General features: G+C 35.8%; 1 protein-coding gene across 5 annotated transcripts in view; it reads right to left on the reverse strand.

The window, feature by feature from the left end:
• Nucleotides 1–19,917, reverse strand: part of RC3H1 (ring finger and CCCH-type domains 1) — a 77,269-nt gene that overhangs the window by 49,728 nt on the left and 7,624 nt on the right. For 2 of the 5 annotated variants that reach the window (XM_074222065.1, XM_074222062.1), the window contains exon 1: nt 1,085–17,832. In XM_074222065.1, coding sequence (XP_074078166.1) covers nt 1,085–1,315 — 231 coding nt within the window. In that variant the 5' untranslated portion in view covers nt 1,316–17,832. Of the gene's footprint in view, nt 1–1,084; nt 17,835–19,917 lie in introns of those variants that run through there. The other 3 variants (XM_074222064.1, XM_074222063.1, XM_074222066.1) reach the window with 3 other exon arrangements.

Raw genomic sequence — 19,917 nt, forward strand, 5'->3', positions numbered from 1 at the left:
TTTCACAGATGAAGAAAATGAGACAGACAAGGTTAAGTGACTTGCCCAGGGTCACTAGGTACCTGAGGCAGTTTTCAAGCTCAGGTCTTCCTGGTTCCAAACCCAGAACTTATCCACCTCACCATATAAGTAGCTGTGTTTATTTATATCATGTTTTATTAATTTCTTTAAACCTGTAATAAGTGTATGCTTACATATGTATTTTCCCTCCAATTAAATTGTAGCCTCCTTTGGAATAGGAACAATTTTTATGTGTATCAAGTATCTAGAAGAGTGACGTGTGTGTGTGTGTGTGTGTGTGTGTGTGTGTGTGTGTGTGTGTGTGTACACACGTACACTGTCTTTCCTTTTCCTTCTGACCCCACATTTGATAATTCTTCATTGACTTGTCACTCAAATTCAATCATACATCTGTTCTCATTGCCTTTTTTGGTGACCCCAAATTTCAATGAACACTAAAATATGATGACAGTAATGAGCATTTATACAGCACTTTTAAGATTTGTAGTACCTTACATTTCATATTATCTGAAGTTCATACCAAGGGAAATCCATGGACTTTCTTCAGATCAGAGAACTGAAGGTAAGAGGAGCACAGTGACCTGCTCAGGTCCCACAGCTCCTAAGTGTCTTCAGGTTGGATATAAATCCAAATGTCCCTGTTACCAAGTCTACCAAAAGACCCCAACTGCCTCTTATGGATACTCACTGCTCACTATAAGCAAAAGATCTCTGGGTGGGGAGGTGGTCATTTCTTTTCCATAACCTTCCTTCCTGCTGTTGTTGCTTCTGATACTTTATTCTACATCCAACTGACTCTTACATCAAGTGCATGAAACTCTCCACTGCTTTAGGGTTTGACTTAGTACCTGAGGTTGATCCCCAAAGAGTGACTATACAACGTGTAGTTACTACTACATAAAGATTAAAAAACACTAAGATATTCGAGCCAATAACATCAATGAAGAGTATATAGTACATATTTTAATTGTGTCTGTTAGAATTTTTTCATCACTTTTTCTTTAAAACACACAGAGAAAGGAATGGACCCCCAGATACTGAATGAACGAGTAGTTGGTCTTACCTGAGCACCCACTAACTGCAGCAAGGCCGAGTTCACAGGCAGGAGCTCTATGTCAGTGTTAATAGTGGTCTGGTCGAAGGGGCACGCCTTGCGGTGAAGTTTATTCAGGCACATCTTGCAGACAGTGTGGCCACAGCCCAGGCTGATAGGCTTCCGAATCGTTTCGTCGAATGTCTGAGTGCAAATTGGGCAGGAGAGGAAATCCGTCCATTGCGGAGCTTGTACAGGCATTGCTTAAGTAATTACAATTCACAACACAAAAATCTAAAGCACAGATTCCACTGGAATCAAAATTTTTCAAAAAAAAGTTTGTTTGTTTTTTAAATATCTTCTGTAAATACAGTCAGCACATAGTGTGAAATATAACCTGTAAAAGGAAAGAAAAAAGGTTGTATTAAGTTTGAGAATTTTTTCAATTCTGTATTCCAAATTCTATTCTCCTTTAAAACCTGGATTCTGCCTATGTAAACACACATATGGTACATCAGACGTTATTGATATATTTGTAACTTCGTTAAAAAAATGACAGCAAAATGTCAGTTAATGACAAAGTTTTAACTAGAACCAAATCTCCTATTCTTTCTCAAATAGTTAAAACAGTCAATTACTATTAACTGACATTCATCTGAGTCATGAAGAGCTTTTGCAGGTTAAAAACTGCTTGGAGGTTTTGAATGACAAGTGATCCATAAAAGGCATAAAATAGTTGTCAACCCAGGGAAAGAAATTTAGTAGGAGATAATAAAAAATATTTATACACTCACACATACAATGGTGATATGAAACTATTTTACTAATTAAAAAAAAAACAGAAGAGTTGATTATTGGAAGAGACTATGTAAATAAGGGTCAAAAATAATTGGATATAGTAGGAGTATATTGTTCAACAATCCAAAATCAACCACTATTGTAAAAAAAGATCTTTATTTGACAAAAACTGTTGCAATCTCTCATCTCTCTCTTGTGGAGCAAACACACTTGCCTATGGCAGGTGTATATGTATGAACACACACATACACAGAACAAATGGATATGTGACCTAAGCAAATTATAGAAGGAATTAAGATAATATCTTGGTACAAGCAGCACTTAACAAGAAAAGGAGATCATCACAGAGGATAAAATGGACAGTTTCAAATACATAAAATTGAAAAATCTTTTATAAAGAAGACAAACAATTACAAAGCACATAAAAGCAGTGCAAGATAAAACTAATCTACAGAAATCTTGGCAAGATATTACAAATAAGGGCAGCTAGGTGGTGCAATGAATAGAGCTCTAGCTCTGGAGTTAGGTGGACCTGAGTTTAAATCCAGCCTCAGACACTTAATAATTGCCTAGCTGGGTGATCTTAGGCAAATCACTCAAACCCCATTACCTTAAATAATCAACTATGATGGACTCATCTCAGCAGTACAATAATATCAAAAATAATTCTAAGGGGTGGCTAGGTGGTACAGTGGATAGAGCACCAACCCTGGAGTCAGGAGTACCTGAGTTCAAACAGGGCCTCAGATACTTAATAATTACCTAGCTGTGTGGCCTTGGGCAAGCCACTTTAACCCCATTGCCTTGCAAAAAAACAAAAAACAAAAAACAAAAAAAATTCTAATTAAATGTGTTTTAAAGAAAAACTGATGAAAAAAAATTCGAAGACAATTAAAATATGTACTATACATTTACTCTTCGTTGATGTGGGGGAAACTACCATCCATTTTCATTGGAGTCTGAATGCAGACCAAAGTTTACAGTTTTCAATTTTTAAAATATGCTTATTTTTTAAAAAGTATAACCTATATCAGATTGTTCTCTGTTGGGGTGGGGGAGAAAAATGTGAAACCCAAAACCTTACCAAAAAAAAATGATGAAAATTATCTTTACATGTAGCTGGAAAAATAAAGTTTTAAAAATATATTGCAACTAAGCAATGTTAATATCTAAGGATATTCGTGATGAAAATGGAAAGAGGGCTACAAACAGAAAAAAAAAAAAAGGAAAACTTGTAACAACTATTCAATAAGCTGTTTTCATCATTAAGGATAATGGAACCTACCACATCTGAATCCTAAGTAATATGAATCTCTGAAGTACTAGAGGACAAAAATCAAAACAAAAAACTCCAGCTAGATTAGCATATAAAGTAGAGAATCATGTAGCAGGGGATGTTTTAATTGTGGGAGCACTGAGGCATCAATTGATAAGGAAGATATTTTATCAAAGGAGTAAAAATACTGGGCCAAGAAATATCAATAACTATCAACCTATACACCTAACTCTCCTATCTATACAAGTCAAGGAGCACTTGTTAAACATTCACTATGACCTAGGAACTATGCTAAGCATTGGGACCATAAATACATTCAGGAAAAAGAATAATCCTGCCTTCAAAAAATTTACATGAGAATGGTATAAGATGATACATGAAAAGGAGAAAGGGGGGGAGAGATGACCTAGCCTGGAGGCAGATACAGAACATACAGAAATAAAGATATGGTTGGCCTAGGTCTCTCCCTTAACATGGAAGTTGAAGGGCGGCTAGGTGGCACAGTGGATAAAGCACCGGCCCTGGAGTCAGGAGTACCTGAGTTCAAATCTCAGACACTTAATAATTACCTAGCTGTGTGGCCTTGAGCAAGCCACTTAACCCCATTTGTTTTGCAAAAACCTAAAAAAATAAAATAAAATAATAAAATAAAACATGGAAGTTGAGAGGAACCAGCCAATTTGAAGTTGCAAGGATACTTCTTTTCTTTTTTTTTTGAATGTGACTTTACTTCCCCCCCAATTAACATGTAAAGATAGTTTTAAACAGTGATTTTAAAAAAAAATAGTTTCCAACATTCATTTTTCTGGTAAGCTTTTGAGTTGCACATTTCTCCCTCCCTCCTCCCCCTGACAACAAGTAATTGGATAGAGGTTATACAAGTGTAACTGTGAAAGAGATTTCCACATTAGTCATGCTGCGAAAGAATTAGAATAAAAAATGACCATGAGAAGGAAAAAGCATAAAACAAAACAAAAAAAAAAAAAACAACAAATTTTAAAAAGTGAGAATAGTATGCTCTGGTTTGCATTTGGACTTCAAAGTTCTTTCTCTGGATATGGATGGTATCTTCTTCCATCACTAGTCTTTTAGAACTGTCTTTGCACTGAACCACTGAGAAGAGCTAACTCTAGCTTGATTGATCATCACATAATATTGCTGTTAATGTGTACAATGTTCACCTGGATATGTTCACTTAGCATCAGTTCATGTAAGTCTTTCCAGGTTTCTCTGAAGCTCCTGATTTCTTTTTTTTGAATGTTACTTTTTCTAACCACATGCAAAGACAGTTTTCAACACTTCATCTTTTTTTGGTAATAAGCTTTGGAGTTCCTCATTTTTTCTCCATGACAGTGAATAATCTGATATAAACAAGAATAATTATGGTTAACATATTTCCTTATTAGTCATGTTGTGAAAGAAGAATCAGAACTAAAGGGACTAAAAAACCCAACAGAAAAAAAAAAGAAAAGCAAACATAAAACAAGTTTTAAAAAAGTGAAAACAGTATTCTTTGGTCTGCATTCAGACTGCATAGTTTTTCTCCAGATGTGGATGGCATTTCTATCACAAATTCTTTAGAATTGTCACAAGAATATTTCAGAGTAAGACTTCCAGGAGTGGAGTGAGCTCCTAGGATGAATCAGTTTCTTTGTTGTTTAGTGGGTTTTTTTTTCAGTTGTGTTTGACTCTTCATGATTCCATTTGGGGTTCCCTGGGCAAAGATCCTAGAGTGGTTTGCCATTTCCTTCTCCAGCTCATTTTACAGATGAGGAACTGAAGCAAACAGAGTTTAAACTGACTAGCCCAGGGTCTCCCAATTAGTACATGTCTGAGGTCACACCTGAACTCACTCAGGGAGATGAGTCAGACTCACTCTAGGCCTGTCTCCATCCATTGAGCCCCCAAGTTGCCCTGAATAGGTTTCTAGAGCATGGTAAAGAAGTTAAGGTTTTGGTCCTGGAGAGGAAAATCTTCACATGGGTCATCTTTACAGGAAACAAGCACATCCTAGATGAAGTTGTTACAAATGACTAAAGATTTAAAGATCTCTTTGCATTTATTTTCTGTTAATTATGACCAAATATTCAGCTTGGTAGAACACATCATTCAGGATTCCTTGGAGGGTATAACAACAGAAATAGCCCTACCCAATGATCCTCTGCTAACAAACATCACACTAAAGCTCCCTAAAAGTGATGAAGATACAAATTGAGGAACTATGCTAAGTATTGGAACCACAAATACATACAAGAAAAAGAATAATAATCCTGCCTTCAAAAAGTTGACATGAGAATGTTGTCCTCTAGATATTTGTTTACAGAAGACAATATACTGAGAGCCTACTGGGAGAGATGGTTGGTGATACAGAGAACAGGTCTGCAGTGAGGAAGACCTGGTTTCAAATCCAAACTAACTTACTGGCTGTGAGATCCTAGACAAGCCACTTCATCTCTGTCTCAGTTCTCTCAAATACAAAATAAGTTTTAGAAAAACACCTCCTTTTCAGGGTTAATGTGAGATTTAAGTGAGATATCTGTAAAGAACTTAGTATACTGCTGGCTCATATCATTCATGTGCCAGTTGTTCCTCCCAGAACTCCATTTGAAGCAGGAGGCCCTAGTCAGTCAATCTCTTCATTCCTGACTCTCCACAGGTTTTTCTCTATCCTGCCTCCAACTGGTAACACCCCCCCCTCCAACATATAGCACAAGAGATGGCAGAGTAATTAAGTACAGCATGACTACTGTCACCCCATCGATCCTGTGCTCTTCCTGCAGTCAGAGATACAAAGATATGTTTGCCTCTAAACTTGTTACCAGCTCAGTACAGTGCCTAGGCTCCCCTCCAGGGCCCAGCCTGGATCTATGACCTGGAAGTGAAGAGTATACAGAGCCACAAGTAAGCCCCTGCTCCATCACCATCACTAAGGTCAGGGTCTCCTCCCTCTTGTGGGCCTGGGATCTTTTCTTTTCCTTGGTACATAATCTCAGGCCTCTCCAGTTGCTGCATGTTGGAAAATTCTGGTCTTGGAGCTTTTGTAAAAGATGGATTACATCTTTACCATCATACAAATGACTAAAGATATAAAGATCTCATTGTGTTTATTTTTTGTTGAATATGACAAAATATTCAACTTGGTAGAACACAGGGATCTTTTACAACAAGGTTGCTTATGTCACAAGGCCCAATATTGCTGTCTCCCAAGCTAAACTGGACTAGGAAGAAACTCACACTTTTTTGTGGAAAATCTGTACTGAGAAGCATTTATTTTGATAATTAGTTTTTCAGTGATGATTTTCTTTGTAGTCCTACATATTATTTTTAGCATTTAAAAATATGATTCAGACAGCTAGGTGGCACGGTGGATAGAGCACCAGCCCTGGAGTCAGGAGGACCTGAGTTCAAATCCAGTCTCAGAAAATAATAATTACCTAGCTTTGTGACCTTGGGCAACTAAAACTAAAAAAAAATAATGATTCTATAGGGAGAATTGAGTGAAATTTATAAAAAAAAGTCATTATTCAATTGATAAATGGTTAAGGCATATAAAAACAACTTCCAGATGAAGAAATAAAAGCTATCTATGGTCATATGAAAAACTGTTCTAAATCATAACTGATTAGAGAAATGCACATTAAAACATCTCTCAAGTACCCCTTCACATCTCTCAGATTGACCAATGTGACTAGAAAGCAAAATGATCAATGTTGGAGGGAATATGAAAAAACTAGGAAAAGGATTCAGTGTTTCTGGAGAACAATAAAGTTATGCCCAAAGGACAAGAAAACTATGTACCCCTTTTGATCCAGCAATATTGGGTCTGTCCTGAAGAGATAGTGAAAAAGAAGGAAAATTCCCCATGTACAAAAATATTCATAGCAGCTCTTTTTGCAGTGGCAAAGCACTGGAAATTGAGGGGATGTCCATCAATTGGGGAAAGGTTAAATAAATTGTGGTATATGTATGTGATGAAACACTTATTTTTCTATAAGAAATCATGAGGAACAGGACTTCAAAAAAGCCTGTAAAGGGGCAGCTAAGTGGTGTAGTGGATAAAGCACTGGCCCTGGAGTCAGGAGTACCTGGTCAAATCCAGCCTCAGACACTTAATAATTACCTAGCTTTGTGGCCTTGGGCAAGCCACTTAACCCCATTTGCCTTGCAAAAAAAAGACCTAAAAAAAAAAGAAACCCAGTAAAGACTTGCATGAATTGATGTGGAGTGAAATAAGAAAATCCAGAAGAATATTATACACACTAACAGCTTATGTTGTCTTATGTATCATGTCATCTTTTCTCCTTTTTGGATCAAATTCCTTGTTCACAACATAATCAATATGGATCGATGTTTAACATGGTTTTAAATATAGAGTTTATATCATATTGCTTTCTGTCAGGGAGAGGGGGAAAAATGTAAAATTCAAAACATTATTTAAAAAAAATGATTGGTACAAAACTACCCATTGCATGTAGTTTGAAAAACAAATAAAAATATTTAAAAAAATGATTTTGAAAGGGGGTTCATAGGTGTCACCAGATTGCCAAAGGGGTCCATGACACAAAAACAAGGTTAAGAACTCATGCCTGGTGGAGAAAGTAATGCCTTCCTCAGTTTATATTCTTTCTGACTGCATCACTTCTACCAAATGTGTCTTCACAGAGTACCTCTCTCACAGGTAATAACAATCTTCCAATTATCATTAAATGTGCTTCAGGAAATTTATGAAATGTAACAAATGAAGGATGCCCATGTCCCAGATATAGAATGAGAATCCACTAGCAGGACAATAAGGTTAGATTGAAGATGAGAAATGAATTCTTGAAACTAAAATGATCAGTCAATACTACCATATCTAAAAGACTAAAATGACAAGATCCAGGACAGGCTCTATTCCAAATCCATCTAAGTCAACACTGTTGTAATTTAAGGTGTATAAAAGTAGTATAAAGTGTAAAAAAGACATCCAGATAGAAAAAGGAAAGCCTTTGAGAACTTCCACAACTCAATCGCCATCTGTTTCAGGCTCATTATACAAAATACTATCCCAACACACAGATGATACTATCCCAAAATACTATCCCAATCCACCATGGTTCCTCACCAGAAGGGAGTTCTCTATACCAATGAAATCACAGTTTCAGTTTAAAAATACCAAGTCTTCTATATGTATCATGGGCATGGCACTGGCACTGGCACTCTGCCTTTGTCTTCTCTCTTCCAGAGCTTGGAGCTGCTGCTGCTCACCTCTTTACCCAGTTTATCAAGTCTGGGTGATAGCCTGGCAGGGGCTACTGGGAGAGAAGGTAGTCAAGCAGCTACTATTCTAACTCTCAAGGTCCTAGGGGTGGATCCTAGAATCTTTGTGGGTAACTATGCCCACCAACACTTTAGATTCAATTGGTATAATTCCCATTTATAAATCCACCATTAATTCTCATTTAAACTTAACCAATTAGTTTATGGGAAATGCAAAGCAAATGCATATATTTACATAAAACTCCAACAACCCTTATTTACACTCCTACCAATGAACAGTGTTAGTGGGGAGAGTGGGAATAACTTAAAGTCATAGTCCATGCAAGGAACACATGGCTCTGACAACAGCTTTCTTCCTGCCACAGAAACAAACAATCCCTCCTGAGCACAGTTTTGAGGTTGAATATAGACTCGGCTGACTTGGCTAATGTGACTCATCCAATTGGATGGGCTGCTCCCCCCATCCTGGGTTCAGCTGGCCTTACTCTCAAACAGTAGCCCCCTCTTCCAGCTTCAGGCCTTCACTTAAAATAGTAATATATTCTTTTAGAAAAAGGAACAGCCATTAGCCTAAAGTTGACAAAGTCTCTGCAACTCTGCTCCTTTGAGGGGCCCTTTGGAATTCTCCGATCAGGAGAGGCCACTTTTTCCCTCTTTCTCCTTACTCCTCTCAGCAGCAGGTGGCAATAGAGAGCAGTCTGGTCTCTCGTGGGCCTACCCAATCTGTCCAAAAAGTGGCAGGGCAGAGCCAGTGTTACAGGTTCCCTTTGACACAGTTCTGAAATCTTTTTTTTCTGTTTTCTCTTTAGTCTTCTAAACCTTTCTTGGTTGCAAACAACCTAATTTTAGATTATTAACCAAATTATTCATCTTTTTTATCATCAGGTAAAATTACACCTTTCTCATAATGACAGATCAATAAATTCCCCAGTTATTAACCTAACAGTTCTCCAAATATTTAAATGCAAATCCTGAAGCAAACTGTGTCTCCATTCACTCCAATGTTCTACAATACCAACAAGTAACTGCTGTATCACAGCATAACTCTGAGCTGAGCTTATTTTATAAGCACAAGTATTGACATTATGGCTATTTCCAGAAAGAAAGCTTTGGAAGGAAATTAAAAAGTTGTTGTTATTATAGAGTTGTCTCAGTTGTGTCCAATGCTCTTGACCTCATTCAGGATGTTCTTGGCAAAGACATTGGAGTGGTTTGCCATTTCCTTCTCAAGTTCAATTTACAGATGAGGAACAGAGGCAAACAAGATGAAGTGATTTGCCTGCTTAGCTACACAGCTATCAAGGACTTAAGGCTGATCTAAACTCAGGTGTTCCTGACTCCAGGATCAGCACTTTATCCAACTGGCTGCTTCTGAGGTCCCTTCTAACTCTATTCTAGGAATCTTCAAAATTTAAACTGATTGTGTACATGCTGATGTGCAATTGAGCCTGGTCCTACTTAAGTATACATTGTGGCATCTAACTATCCCTTAAAAAGTTATATTTTATAACTAATAAAATAAAGTAAATTGCTTTGCTTGCACATATATCTGGGAGTGTTCTCTGAAGGATTAATTAACTGATCTTCATTTATGGCAAATTGGAAACAGGCAATTAGTAGATATATATTATCTTTTTTATCTTCATGCCAAAAAATAGAATTTTGAAGTAGGTCACTTGAAGTCTAATTTTTAAGTGTCTTATTTGATCTTGGAGGGATTTTTAACTTTGATTAAGTAGGAAAACAAAGCAGTAACATACCTATATATGGTACTGCTTCAGAGAATAAATATAAAGGGGCAGTTAGCACAGTAGATAGAACACTGGTCCTGGAGTCAGAAGACCTGAGTTCAAATATGACCTCAGACACTTGATACTTATTAGCTATGTGATCTCATAAAAAAAGAAAAGTTAAGAATACACACACGTAATTTCAAAGGACTATGCTAGGCACTAGAAACATAAAGATCAATCTGAAACAGTCCTTTGATAGTGTGAGGGAGAAAGTAAAAATAACAGAACATAGACAGTAAACGTAGAGAGGGAGAGTGCACTAACAATTGGGGAGGGCAGCTGGCTCACTGCATGGAGTGCAGGTGTATTCTCAGGAAGACCCTAGTTCAAAAAATTCAGCCTTATACATTTATTAACTCTGTAACCCTGGACAAATCCTCATTTGTAAAATGAGCTGCAGAAGGAAATAGTAAATCACCTCCAAGAACTTCCCAAATGGCATCATGGGGCAAAGGACACAAAACAATGAAAAAACAACAACTTTCTAATTTTCCACTTCAGATTTAAGCACCAAAGCTCTCTGGAAATAGCCAAAAGTTCAATCAGAAGCATACATTTATTCAAATCTTCTGCTAAATAAACTTTGGATTAGTGATGACTCAATTGAGAAACTCACAGAATCTGCATAGGTTCTAATTTAAATGCAAGTACATTTTATAGCACTGTTAGTAAAAAATACTGTATTTAAGTATTTTAAAAAAATTTTTAGTTACCAATTCTCTTCCTCCAGTCCTCCCCCATTGAGGAGCATGCACTGTACCAACTATACATGTGAACTCATAAAATGTTTCCGTATTAGCCTTGCTACCCCTCTCCCCCCCCAAAGTCAAGAAAACAAGTGAAAGTATACTTCAATCTGCATTCAGTTCACTGGCTCTCTCTCTAAACATTATCTAATAAGAGTAGCTAAGTTATTCCTAACACTGAGAATCTGCAAGGAATTCTAACTTCCTGATTTAATAGAGTAATATATAACACTTTCTTGTGTTCTGATGACATACTCTTTTCAAGTGCCCCATAACTATGCAAGTACTAATTGAAGCAAAAATGCTTTTAAAAACCAGGATTCCCATTTCTCCAAGGCTGTTTCATTGAGTGAAATATTCCATAAGATTCTCCAGTGTTTCAACTATACCAGTTTGGATTTGGTGCTAAAAAAGAGCTTGGATATTATGTAGACCAACTCCCTATAAAAGATAAACTTTTTTGATTATATAAAACTGAAGTTTTTACTGAAATAAATTCAATGCAGCCAAAAATAATATAGCCTCAGAAAGCAACAACCAGTGAGGAAGGATAGTATTCAAACTGAGCTAACTCAGGTGCCTAGGAACCAAGTCCCTGGTGCCCTGTCCTGAGATTCCAGTGGAGGACCTTGAAAATCCTGTTCTCTGAAGATGGGGTTTGGGAGGCTTATTCTCCAGAATAAGTAAGCACAGGAACCTAGGTAACCCAAGATGAGACTAAGCAGAGACCTTACCCAAAAGAGCCTCTCTCTGGCACTGAGTCCAAATTCAGGAACTAAATTTAGAGAGATTTGTAAATCAAAGAAAACACCAGCTAATAACAGAATTATTGCCAACTGAGAGAGTCCCAAAAGAAACAACTCTGTAATAATTGCAAATAGAGACTCAAAGGAAAAAAAAAATCAATTTTCCAAAAGGACTATCTAAATATCTGGGGAAAAGGAAGCAAAAGATAAGTGAAACAAAATCTCTAGAAAAGAATTAAAAGAATTTGGCCTCTTGGGGAAAAAAGAAGTTGTAAACCCTATCCTAGAAATGGATTCCTTAAATACTAGAACAGATCAAAGAGAAATACATAATTCCACAAGACAGCAAAAAATATTAGAACAAAAGAAACCACCCAAAATTTCAAAAGATAAACAGGTCAAAGATAGCTTTAAAATCATGGGACTCTGAAAATAATGGACTTTTCGTAGAAGGAAAATAATACGAACCTTTCTTAAGAAGACTTTCATGCATTTCTGATGAAAAGAGTTGAGTTAAATAGAAATACTGAAATATAAACACCAGAGTCCAAGAAATCTGGAAAGGTAAAATTATTTGAGTAATTGACAGAAACTGTGTGAAGAGAGAAGAAAGGAAAGAGGGTCAAAGGAATACAGTGAAGTAGAAAGGAGGAGGCAGAACTTGCCATTTCTCATATTTGGAGTACATGAGAACAGTAAATGAAGACCCCCAGATGAAAACTCCCCTTTTACTGAAAAAGACAAAGAAACTCACAGTTTGGTGCAGGAATACATCCAACTCAGAGAAAACAGAGGATAGGGAACAGGGAAAGGAGATAAATCTCAAATTAAAACGAAATATTCAAAGCCCTGAAGTGAAGATTAAAAGGGTTTTTTGTTTATTTTGATAAAAGACTGGAATCTAAGATAATGCCTCTTAGACAAATGGGGAAATGGCTATTTTTGGTATAAGAGTTTAATATTACTACTCCATAAGAAAAAATGAAAGAAATTATTTCAGAAAATCCTGGGTATTAAATGATACAAGAATCAATTGAATAAAACTAGGGAAATAATTTATAAAAGGACTATACTGTAAAGAAAACACCCCAATCAATGCAGTAACTAATCATGACTCCTAAGGAGCTATGAAAAGTCATATTAAATAACTAAACACTAACTAATAATTAAATAAATAAATGCCAGGTGATGGGCCCAAAGTGTCAAAAGACAACCTATTTAGTCATGGCCACTAGCTGGATTACTTCTGCTTAACTATGTTTGTCACAAGGTTGTTGGTTCTCTGCCCCCTACCCCCTATTCTTTCTCTAGGTTTTTTAGTCAGGAGGTTGCAGGGGGAGAAGTAGGTGATGCCCAAAAAGAGGTGGAAGGGATTCAAAAACTTTTAAGAATCCATGTAAGTACAGAAGACTGCATATACAAAGCAGAACAGTTTCTCAAAAAGTAATGTGGGTAATTTATTTCAAACTTTTTTTTTTTAGGTTTTTGCAAGGCAAACGGGGTTACGTGGCTTGCCTAAGGCCACACAGCTAGGTAATTATTAAGTGTCTGAGACGGGATTTGAACCCAGGTACTCCTGACTCCAAGGCTGGTGGCTTTATCCACTACGACACCTAGCCGCCCCTATTTTAAACTTTTAAAAAAACAACATCCAACCTTTTTTGTGTTCTACTACCTATATGAAAATATATATTTTAATGCTTAAATTTTATTTTAAAATTCTGAGTTTAAATAAAACTAATAAGTCACCCAAACTATATTTATCTACACATACATATATATCCTAATCAGAGCAATCGTTTGTCACAAACACACACTCTTTTTGACCCCAAGAAGATGAATGATAGAGAAAAAGGTCTCATAACAAACAAAATTTTTATAGTAATACTTTTTTTTTCCCCATCAGAAAAGAACTGGAAGAAAAATGGGTGTCAAATGACTGGGTAATGACTCAAAAATCTGTGGTATACATACTTCTCCACAGAGCTGAAAGCTCTATTTTAGAATCTTATATGTAGAGAGCCTGAAGTCACTTCAACTCTTCCAGGAAGCTCCCAAGGGGTTTGACCATGATCAAATTCTGGGAGCACAGGCTACTGTGCTGGGGGGAAGCTATGGCTGTGACACCTTTGCAGATTATCTCAATGGATAAAAGAAAAATTTGACATCTCAGATATTCTCTAGGAATGTAAGTACTGAATACATAAAATTTTGCTCCTAAAGAACAGAACCAAGTCTTGTGAAGAGCAAAGTTAAGGGCCTCTTTCTGTAGAACAAAGACCATAATCTTTGCACTATTTAGCTCACAAAGAGGAAAGTGCTTTGTAAATGTTTAAATGTTACAGGATGAGAAATGTTTACTGCAGACAGAAGATCTGAAATAAGAGAACTTAAATCTTGTCCTGATTCTGATACTATTAACTTACAACTTTAAGTGACTTAAATTCCCTAGGCCTCTATTTGTTAATCTATAAAAATGAGTTTTCAGTTCTATTTCTATGTCCCTGTCCACAAAACCCAACATTAATCCATATTTTTCCAGTAATACTATATAACTATGATGCTTGGAATGCCACAAAGTTGCAGAAGATCCAAAGGGCATGATGGACACAAGTCTGCTGAAGTATCAATTTCCCATGGTTACCTATGAACAAGGAGAACCATAAAGGTATTATCAGAAAAGAAGTGGATTAGTCCTACAATACTGAGAGCCAGGCTGTACATTTGTATCACATTCTCATCTCTTCTGCCTTTTTAAGATAAAACTCCTTGAAGTCATTTCTCTCTACCAGATGCCTCTACTTCCTCTTACTCTTCCTAAATCCTCTTCAATCTGGCTTCTAACCACAAATACAGGTGTTAAAAAGAAACTTATACTTACAAATTTTTAAAGAACACTACTTTCCTTTTAAGTTTAAAAGGAAATGGAGTTCACAAATCCATATATAAAGATCCCTGAAGGCCACATATTGACTTAAACTTTAAAATTTAATATTATCTGTATTTTACTGCATTTTTATTAATTTTGTTAACTAGTTTAGGCTGAACTCTGGGAGTGTTGCGACCTCTGATGGGTTGCTTGTTTGACATCTCTGGCCTAAAAGATGAAGAAGCTAGTCAATTTGTCTAAGAACACAGTATATGTCTGAGATGAGACTTGAACCCCAATCAATTCTTTTTTATTTTCTGTAATGGCAAATCTGGACCCCTAATATTGCCATTTTTAAACAAATATCTTGAAAGGACTTGGGGAGAAAAAATGGCACTTCTGTATTTCAAATTCAGGAAACATTAACACAAAACAACTATACTGCAGACTTAATTTATGCAGTAACTTATTTGGAACTGAAGAGAAAAATATGCTATAACCTGTAAACAATGAAGCACAAAGACTAAAGAAAACTGATATAGGTAATCAAACTGCTCTTTAGGGAGGAATATGTGCCAAGTATTTTTTTTTTGTATTCAATTCAACAAAAATCTATAAAATAATTTTAAGTACTGGAAACAGGAAAAAAATCACAATGAAAAAGACCTTTGGCAGTTTGACCATAAACATAGAGCAACATGTAGACCATAAACACAGAGCAATTTAAAGAGGGAGAGTGCACTGAAATTTGAGGAGGAATCACACAAGAGATGGGCCCTCAGTGGAAAGAGCACCAGGCTCACAGTTAGGAAGACCTGAATTCAAATCTGTCCTCACACACTTGACTTACTAGCTAGCTGACCTTGGGCAAGTTACTCAACCCAAACTAACACCTCCCCCACCTTCCCCCCACCCAAAAAAAAATAAGAGAGAAAGAGAGAGGCTGATAATTTTATGAACTCTGATGTCATTGATCCTCTCAGAAAACAAATGACAAACAAAAACTTTGCTTTTAACCTGTATGTAGTTTGCAGGTTGTTAGACTGTAAGCTCCTTCAGGGCAGGGACTGTCCTTTGCCTCTTCTGGTATCCTGCATACAGTAGGTGACTAATCAATGTTTACTGATTTAAGGCTTTGCCACATAAAATGTATTAATAATTTCTTTATTTCCTCCAATTAAACATAGGACTAAAGATAGCACGTTAGCTCCTTTGATCCTCACAAAAGCCTGCTAAGGCAGAGGCTATTATTATCTATTTACTTATGAGGACACTGAGGGCAGAGTAACTTGCTCAAGGATCCCAGATCTGTTGTTGTTTGTCTCTTGTTCTCAAAGAAGACCAGGACATCAGGGTAGTGAGACCTTGACAAGCAAGTGCATTGTATTTCCATGAGGGGTGCTGTGCTAGGTAATCAGCCTCACTCTCTCCTCTGGAGCCATTTGAGTCCAATGGCCAGATATGGATCAGATGGCTCTAGATGAGATAGGAGACCCTGGCCTTTTTAATTGATGATCTTTCCGGATCTCAATTTGACTGGGTGCATATATTTGCACTCAGTTTTTAAACCTCAACAACTGTGTATTGATGATGATGATGATGATGTTGTATATCCTCGAATTCTTTTTCTGGAGCCATATGGAGATGGCCCTGGATGGGAATTAACTGGGGTTAAGGGACTTGTTCAAGGTCACACTGTATCAAGTATCAGAGACTGGACTTGAACTCCTAGTCTCTCTCCAAGGCTAATGCTCCATTCACTGTGTTACCTAGCTGCCCTTTGTGTACTGATAAGACATCAAATTCAGAAGACAATGATTTTATTATTATTTTAATTGATATGTTTATTTTCTGGGAAAAAATATTAGAGAGTTATGGGCAGATAAAGTAGGCATACATTTTAGAGGGGACTCTGTGAAGTTGGGACTGATGAATACAAAAGATTAGGCTCAAAGAGAAAAGCCACTGTTAATGAAGTGGAACAAAAGACTGAGTAGAAGATAAGTGATGACATTAAGTAGATCACTCTTTATCAAAGAAACAAATGTCTTTACTAAATCTATTTAAACAAGTTCTAAGAGTAGATTATTTTAATTTTTTCCCCCAAAACTGAATACAGCAATTATTAGCAATTTTAAGTAGAATTCTTTCTGAAATGAATTATCATACTCCCTTTTCTGAAACACAAAAGGCTGAACTTTTCCCTTCATAACAAAGCACTTTAAAATATTATTTTACCTTGTTAACAGGGATAAACTAGAAGCATTCCCAAAAGATCAGGTGAAGCAACGTATGTCTATTATCATCACTATTATTCAATATTGTACTAGAAATGCTAGCTATAGCAATAAAAGAAGAAAGAAATTGAAGGAAATAGAACAGACAATGAGGAAACAAAACTATTGCTTTGCAGATGTTATGATGGTATATGTGGAGAATCAACTAAAAAACTTTGAAATAATTAACTTTAGCAAAATTGCAGGATATAAAATAAAACCACATAAATCATCAGCATTTCTACATATTACCAACAAAGTCTAGTATCAAGAGATAAAGAAATTCCATTTAAAAAAACTGTAAACAATACAAAATACTTGGAAGTTACCTGCCAAGACAAACACAGGAACTATATGAAAACAATTACAAAACAGTATCACACAAATAAAGTCTGATCTAAACAACTGAAAAATATTAATTGTTTTTGGATAGACTGAGTTAATATAATAAAAATAGCAATTTTTACCTAAATTATTCTATTAATTCAGGGTCATACCAATCAAACTACCAAAATTTATTTTATATAGTTAAAATAACAATATTCAACTGGAAGAACGAAAGGTCAAGGATATCAAGGAAGGAAGGTGATCTATCTATACCATATCTCAAAATGTATTATAAAGCAATGATTTATCAAAACAATCTAGTACTGGCTAAGAAATTGAGTAGTGGATCAGTGGAATAGGTTACACTATAGTAAATAACCACAATAATTTTGTTGCATATGATAAACACAAAGATCCAAGTTCTTTTTGAAACAAAAACTCATTATTTGTCAAAACTGCTAGAAAAAATGATAAAAGGTGTGACAGAAATAAGGTATAAACCAACATCCAATATAAGATCAAAATGGATATATGATTTACACATAAAGGGTGACCACACAAGTAAATTAGGAGGACATGAAATGATTTGTCAAATCCATGAATAAAGGAAGAATTTAGGACTAAAGACCAAAGAAATTACAGATAGCAAATAGATAATTTTGATTATATAAAATTAACAAGTTTTTGCACAAACAAAAATGTAATCAAAACTAAACAGAAAGCAGAAAGTTGAGGTAAAATAACAAGTATCTTTGATGAATGCCTTAATTTCACAAATATATGGAAAATTGAGTCAAATTTATAAAAATACAAGTCATTCTCAAAGTGATATGGTAAAAGATACCAAAAGGTAGTTTTCAGGCAAAAAAACCCCAAAGTTTTATGGGGGGGAAAATGTCACATGAAAAAATGCTCTAAATCACCATTGATTAAAGAAATGCAAATTAAAGCAACTTTGAGGAACCAGTTCTATCAGATTGACTAATTTGGCAGAAAAGGAAAAGAATACAAGCTGTAGGGAATATGGGAAAACTGAGACACTAATGCATTGTTAGTGGAGTAGTGAACAGATCCCATCAGTTTCGGAGAGCAATCTGGGAACTATGCTCAAAGGGATATCCAACTGCATAGCCTTGGATCCAGCAATATCAATGCTAGGTTTGTATCCCAAAGACAAAAAAAAGGGGGGTGGGGAGGACCTATTTGTACAAAACAGTTCTTTTTCTGTGTGATATAGAAACATAAGAAAAATTTTAAAAAGTGAGAAAACTATACTACAATTTACATTCAGAATTCATCAATTCTTTCACTGGAAGTGGATAGATAGCATTTTTCATCCTAAGTTCTTTGGAATTTTCTTGATTCACTGTGTTGATAAGAGTAGCTAAATTTTTCACAGTTGATCATAGTTAAAATATTACTGCTAGCACTTTTTTTGTGGTGGTTAAGAATTGGAAATCCAGGGGAGACCCATCAATTAGGGAATAACTAGGCATATATACATAAACACATATATATTTATGTGAAATAATAAGCAGGATGATTTCAGAAAAATTTGGAAGGACTGATGCAAAGCCCAAAGGACTCATGATGAAACATGCTATCATTTTCATTTCATTTCATTATCTGCTGCCAAAGAACTGATAGTGTCTGCTATTTTTCACTTTCATTCTTTTTGTTGTGTATTCAAGTCTTCTTGTACAAAATGACTGATTTAGAAATGTTTTTTACATGTTTACCTATGTATAATCTCTCAGATAGTTTTCCATCTCAGAACTTAAAAAAAAAAAGAGAATCTTCTGAAATGGTCATAGTATTTGAATTTGTGCTACATTGTCCCACTGGGATAAATTAACATTTTTTTATTATAACTTCAAATACAGGTGGCCACTTCAGAGAATTAATTTTTCTCCATCAATAAAGACCAAACTGGATTAGCAAGCATTTATTTACCACCTAAAGTTTTGCTAAGGGCTTTACACAAATTTCATCTGATTTTAACCTCACAACAGCAAAAATTAATTAAGATCTATAAACAGTAGTATTATAGAATGATGTCCCCAAAAGCACTTGACTTGAACAAACAAAATATGAGTTTGAACACTGGCTCTTCCACAAATCTCTGACTATGCCAACTTCAGTGGTGCTGTGAGTGTCAGATGAAATGTGAAAGTGCTTTGTAACCATTAAACTTACTACATAAATACAAGCTATCACTGTACATTGTTCTGGCTTCTGATCTCTTATGGGCTAGGGAACCAAATAAAAACTTGTAGCACTATGATGAAATATGAATAATAAGTTCTGGAAAGTCCTGTGGGGCTCTCTTATGATTTTTAACATGAGCTTGAATCTGACACCTATTTTCTCCTATTTCCTAGTTTGAGGTTGTATTCCTGATAAGTGAAAGGTTATGGGGCAGCTGGGTGGCGCAGTGGATAAAGCACTGGCCCTAGAGTCAGGAGTACCTGGGTTCAAATCTGATCTCAGACACTTAATAATTACCTAGCTGTGTGGCCTTGGGCAAGCCACTTAACCCCATTTGCCTTGCAAAAACCTAAAAAACAAAAAACAAAAAAAATAAGTGAAAGGTTATTATAAACTATAATTGAAAATCTAATCACCTTGCTTTAAGGTCTATTCTGTTAATCTAGTGTGTTAGTTTTCCAATTAAGTGGTCATTTATAACTATCCAATGAGTAAAAACCAAAAAAAGAAAAAAAATGCAACTAATTTTCATGAGTGTTATGATCCATTCTCCACTTAGCTGTCA

The sequence above is a fragment of the Macrotis lagotis genome, chromosome 2, assembly GCF_037893015.1.
Source record: "Macrotis lagotis isolate mMagLag1 chromosome 2, bilby.v1.9.chrom.fasta, whole genome shotgun sequence".
NCBI classification, from domain to species: domain Eukaryota; kingdom Metazoa; phylum Chordata; class Mammalia; order Peramelemorphia; family Peramelidae; genus Macrotis; species Macrotis lagotis.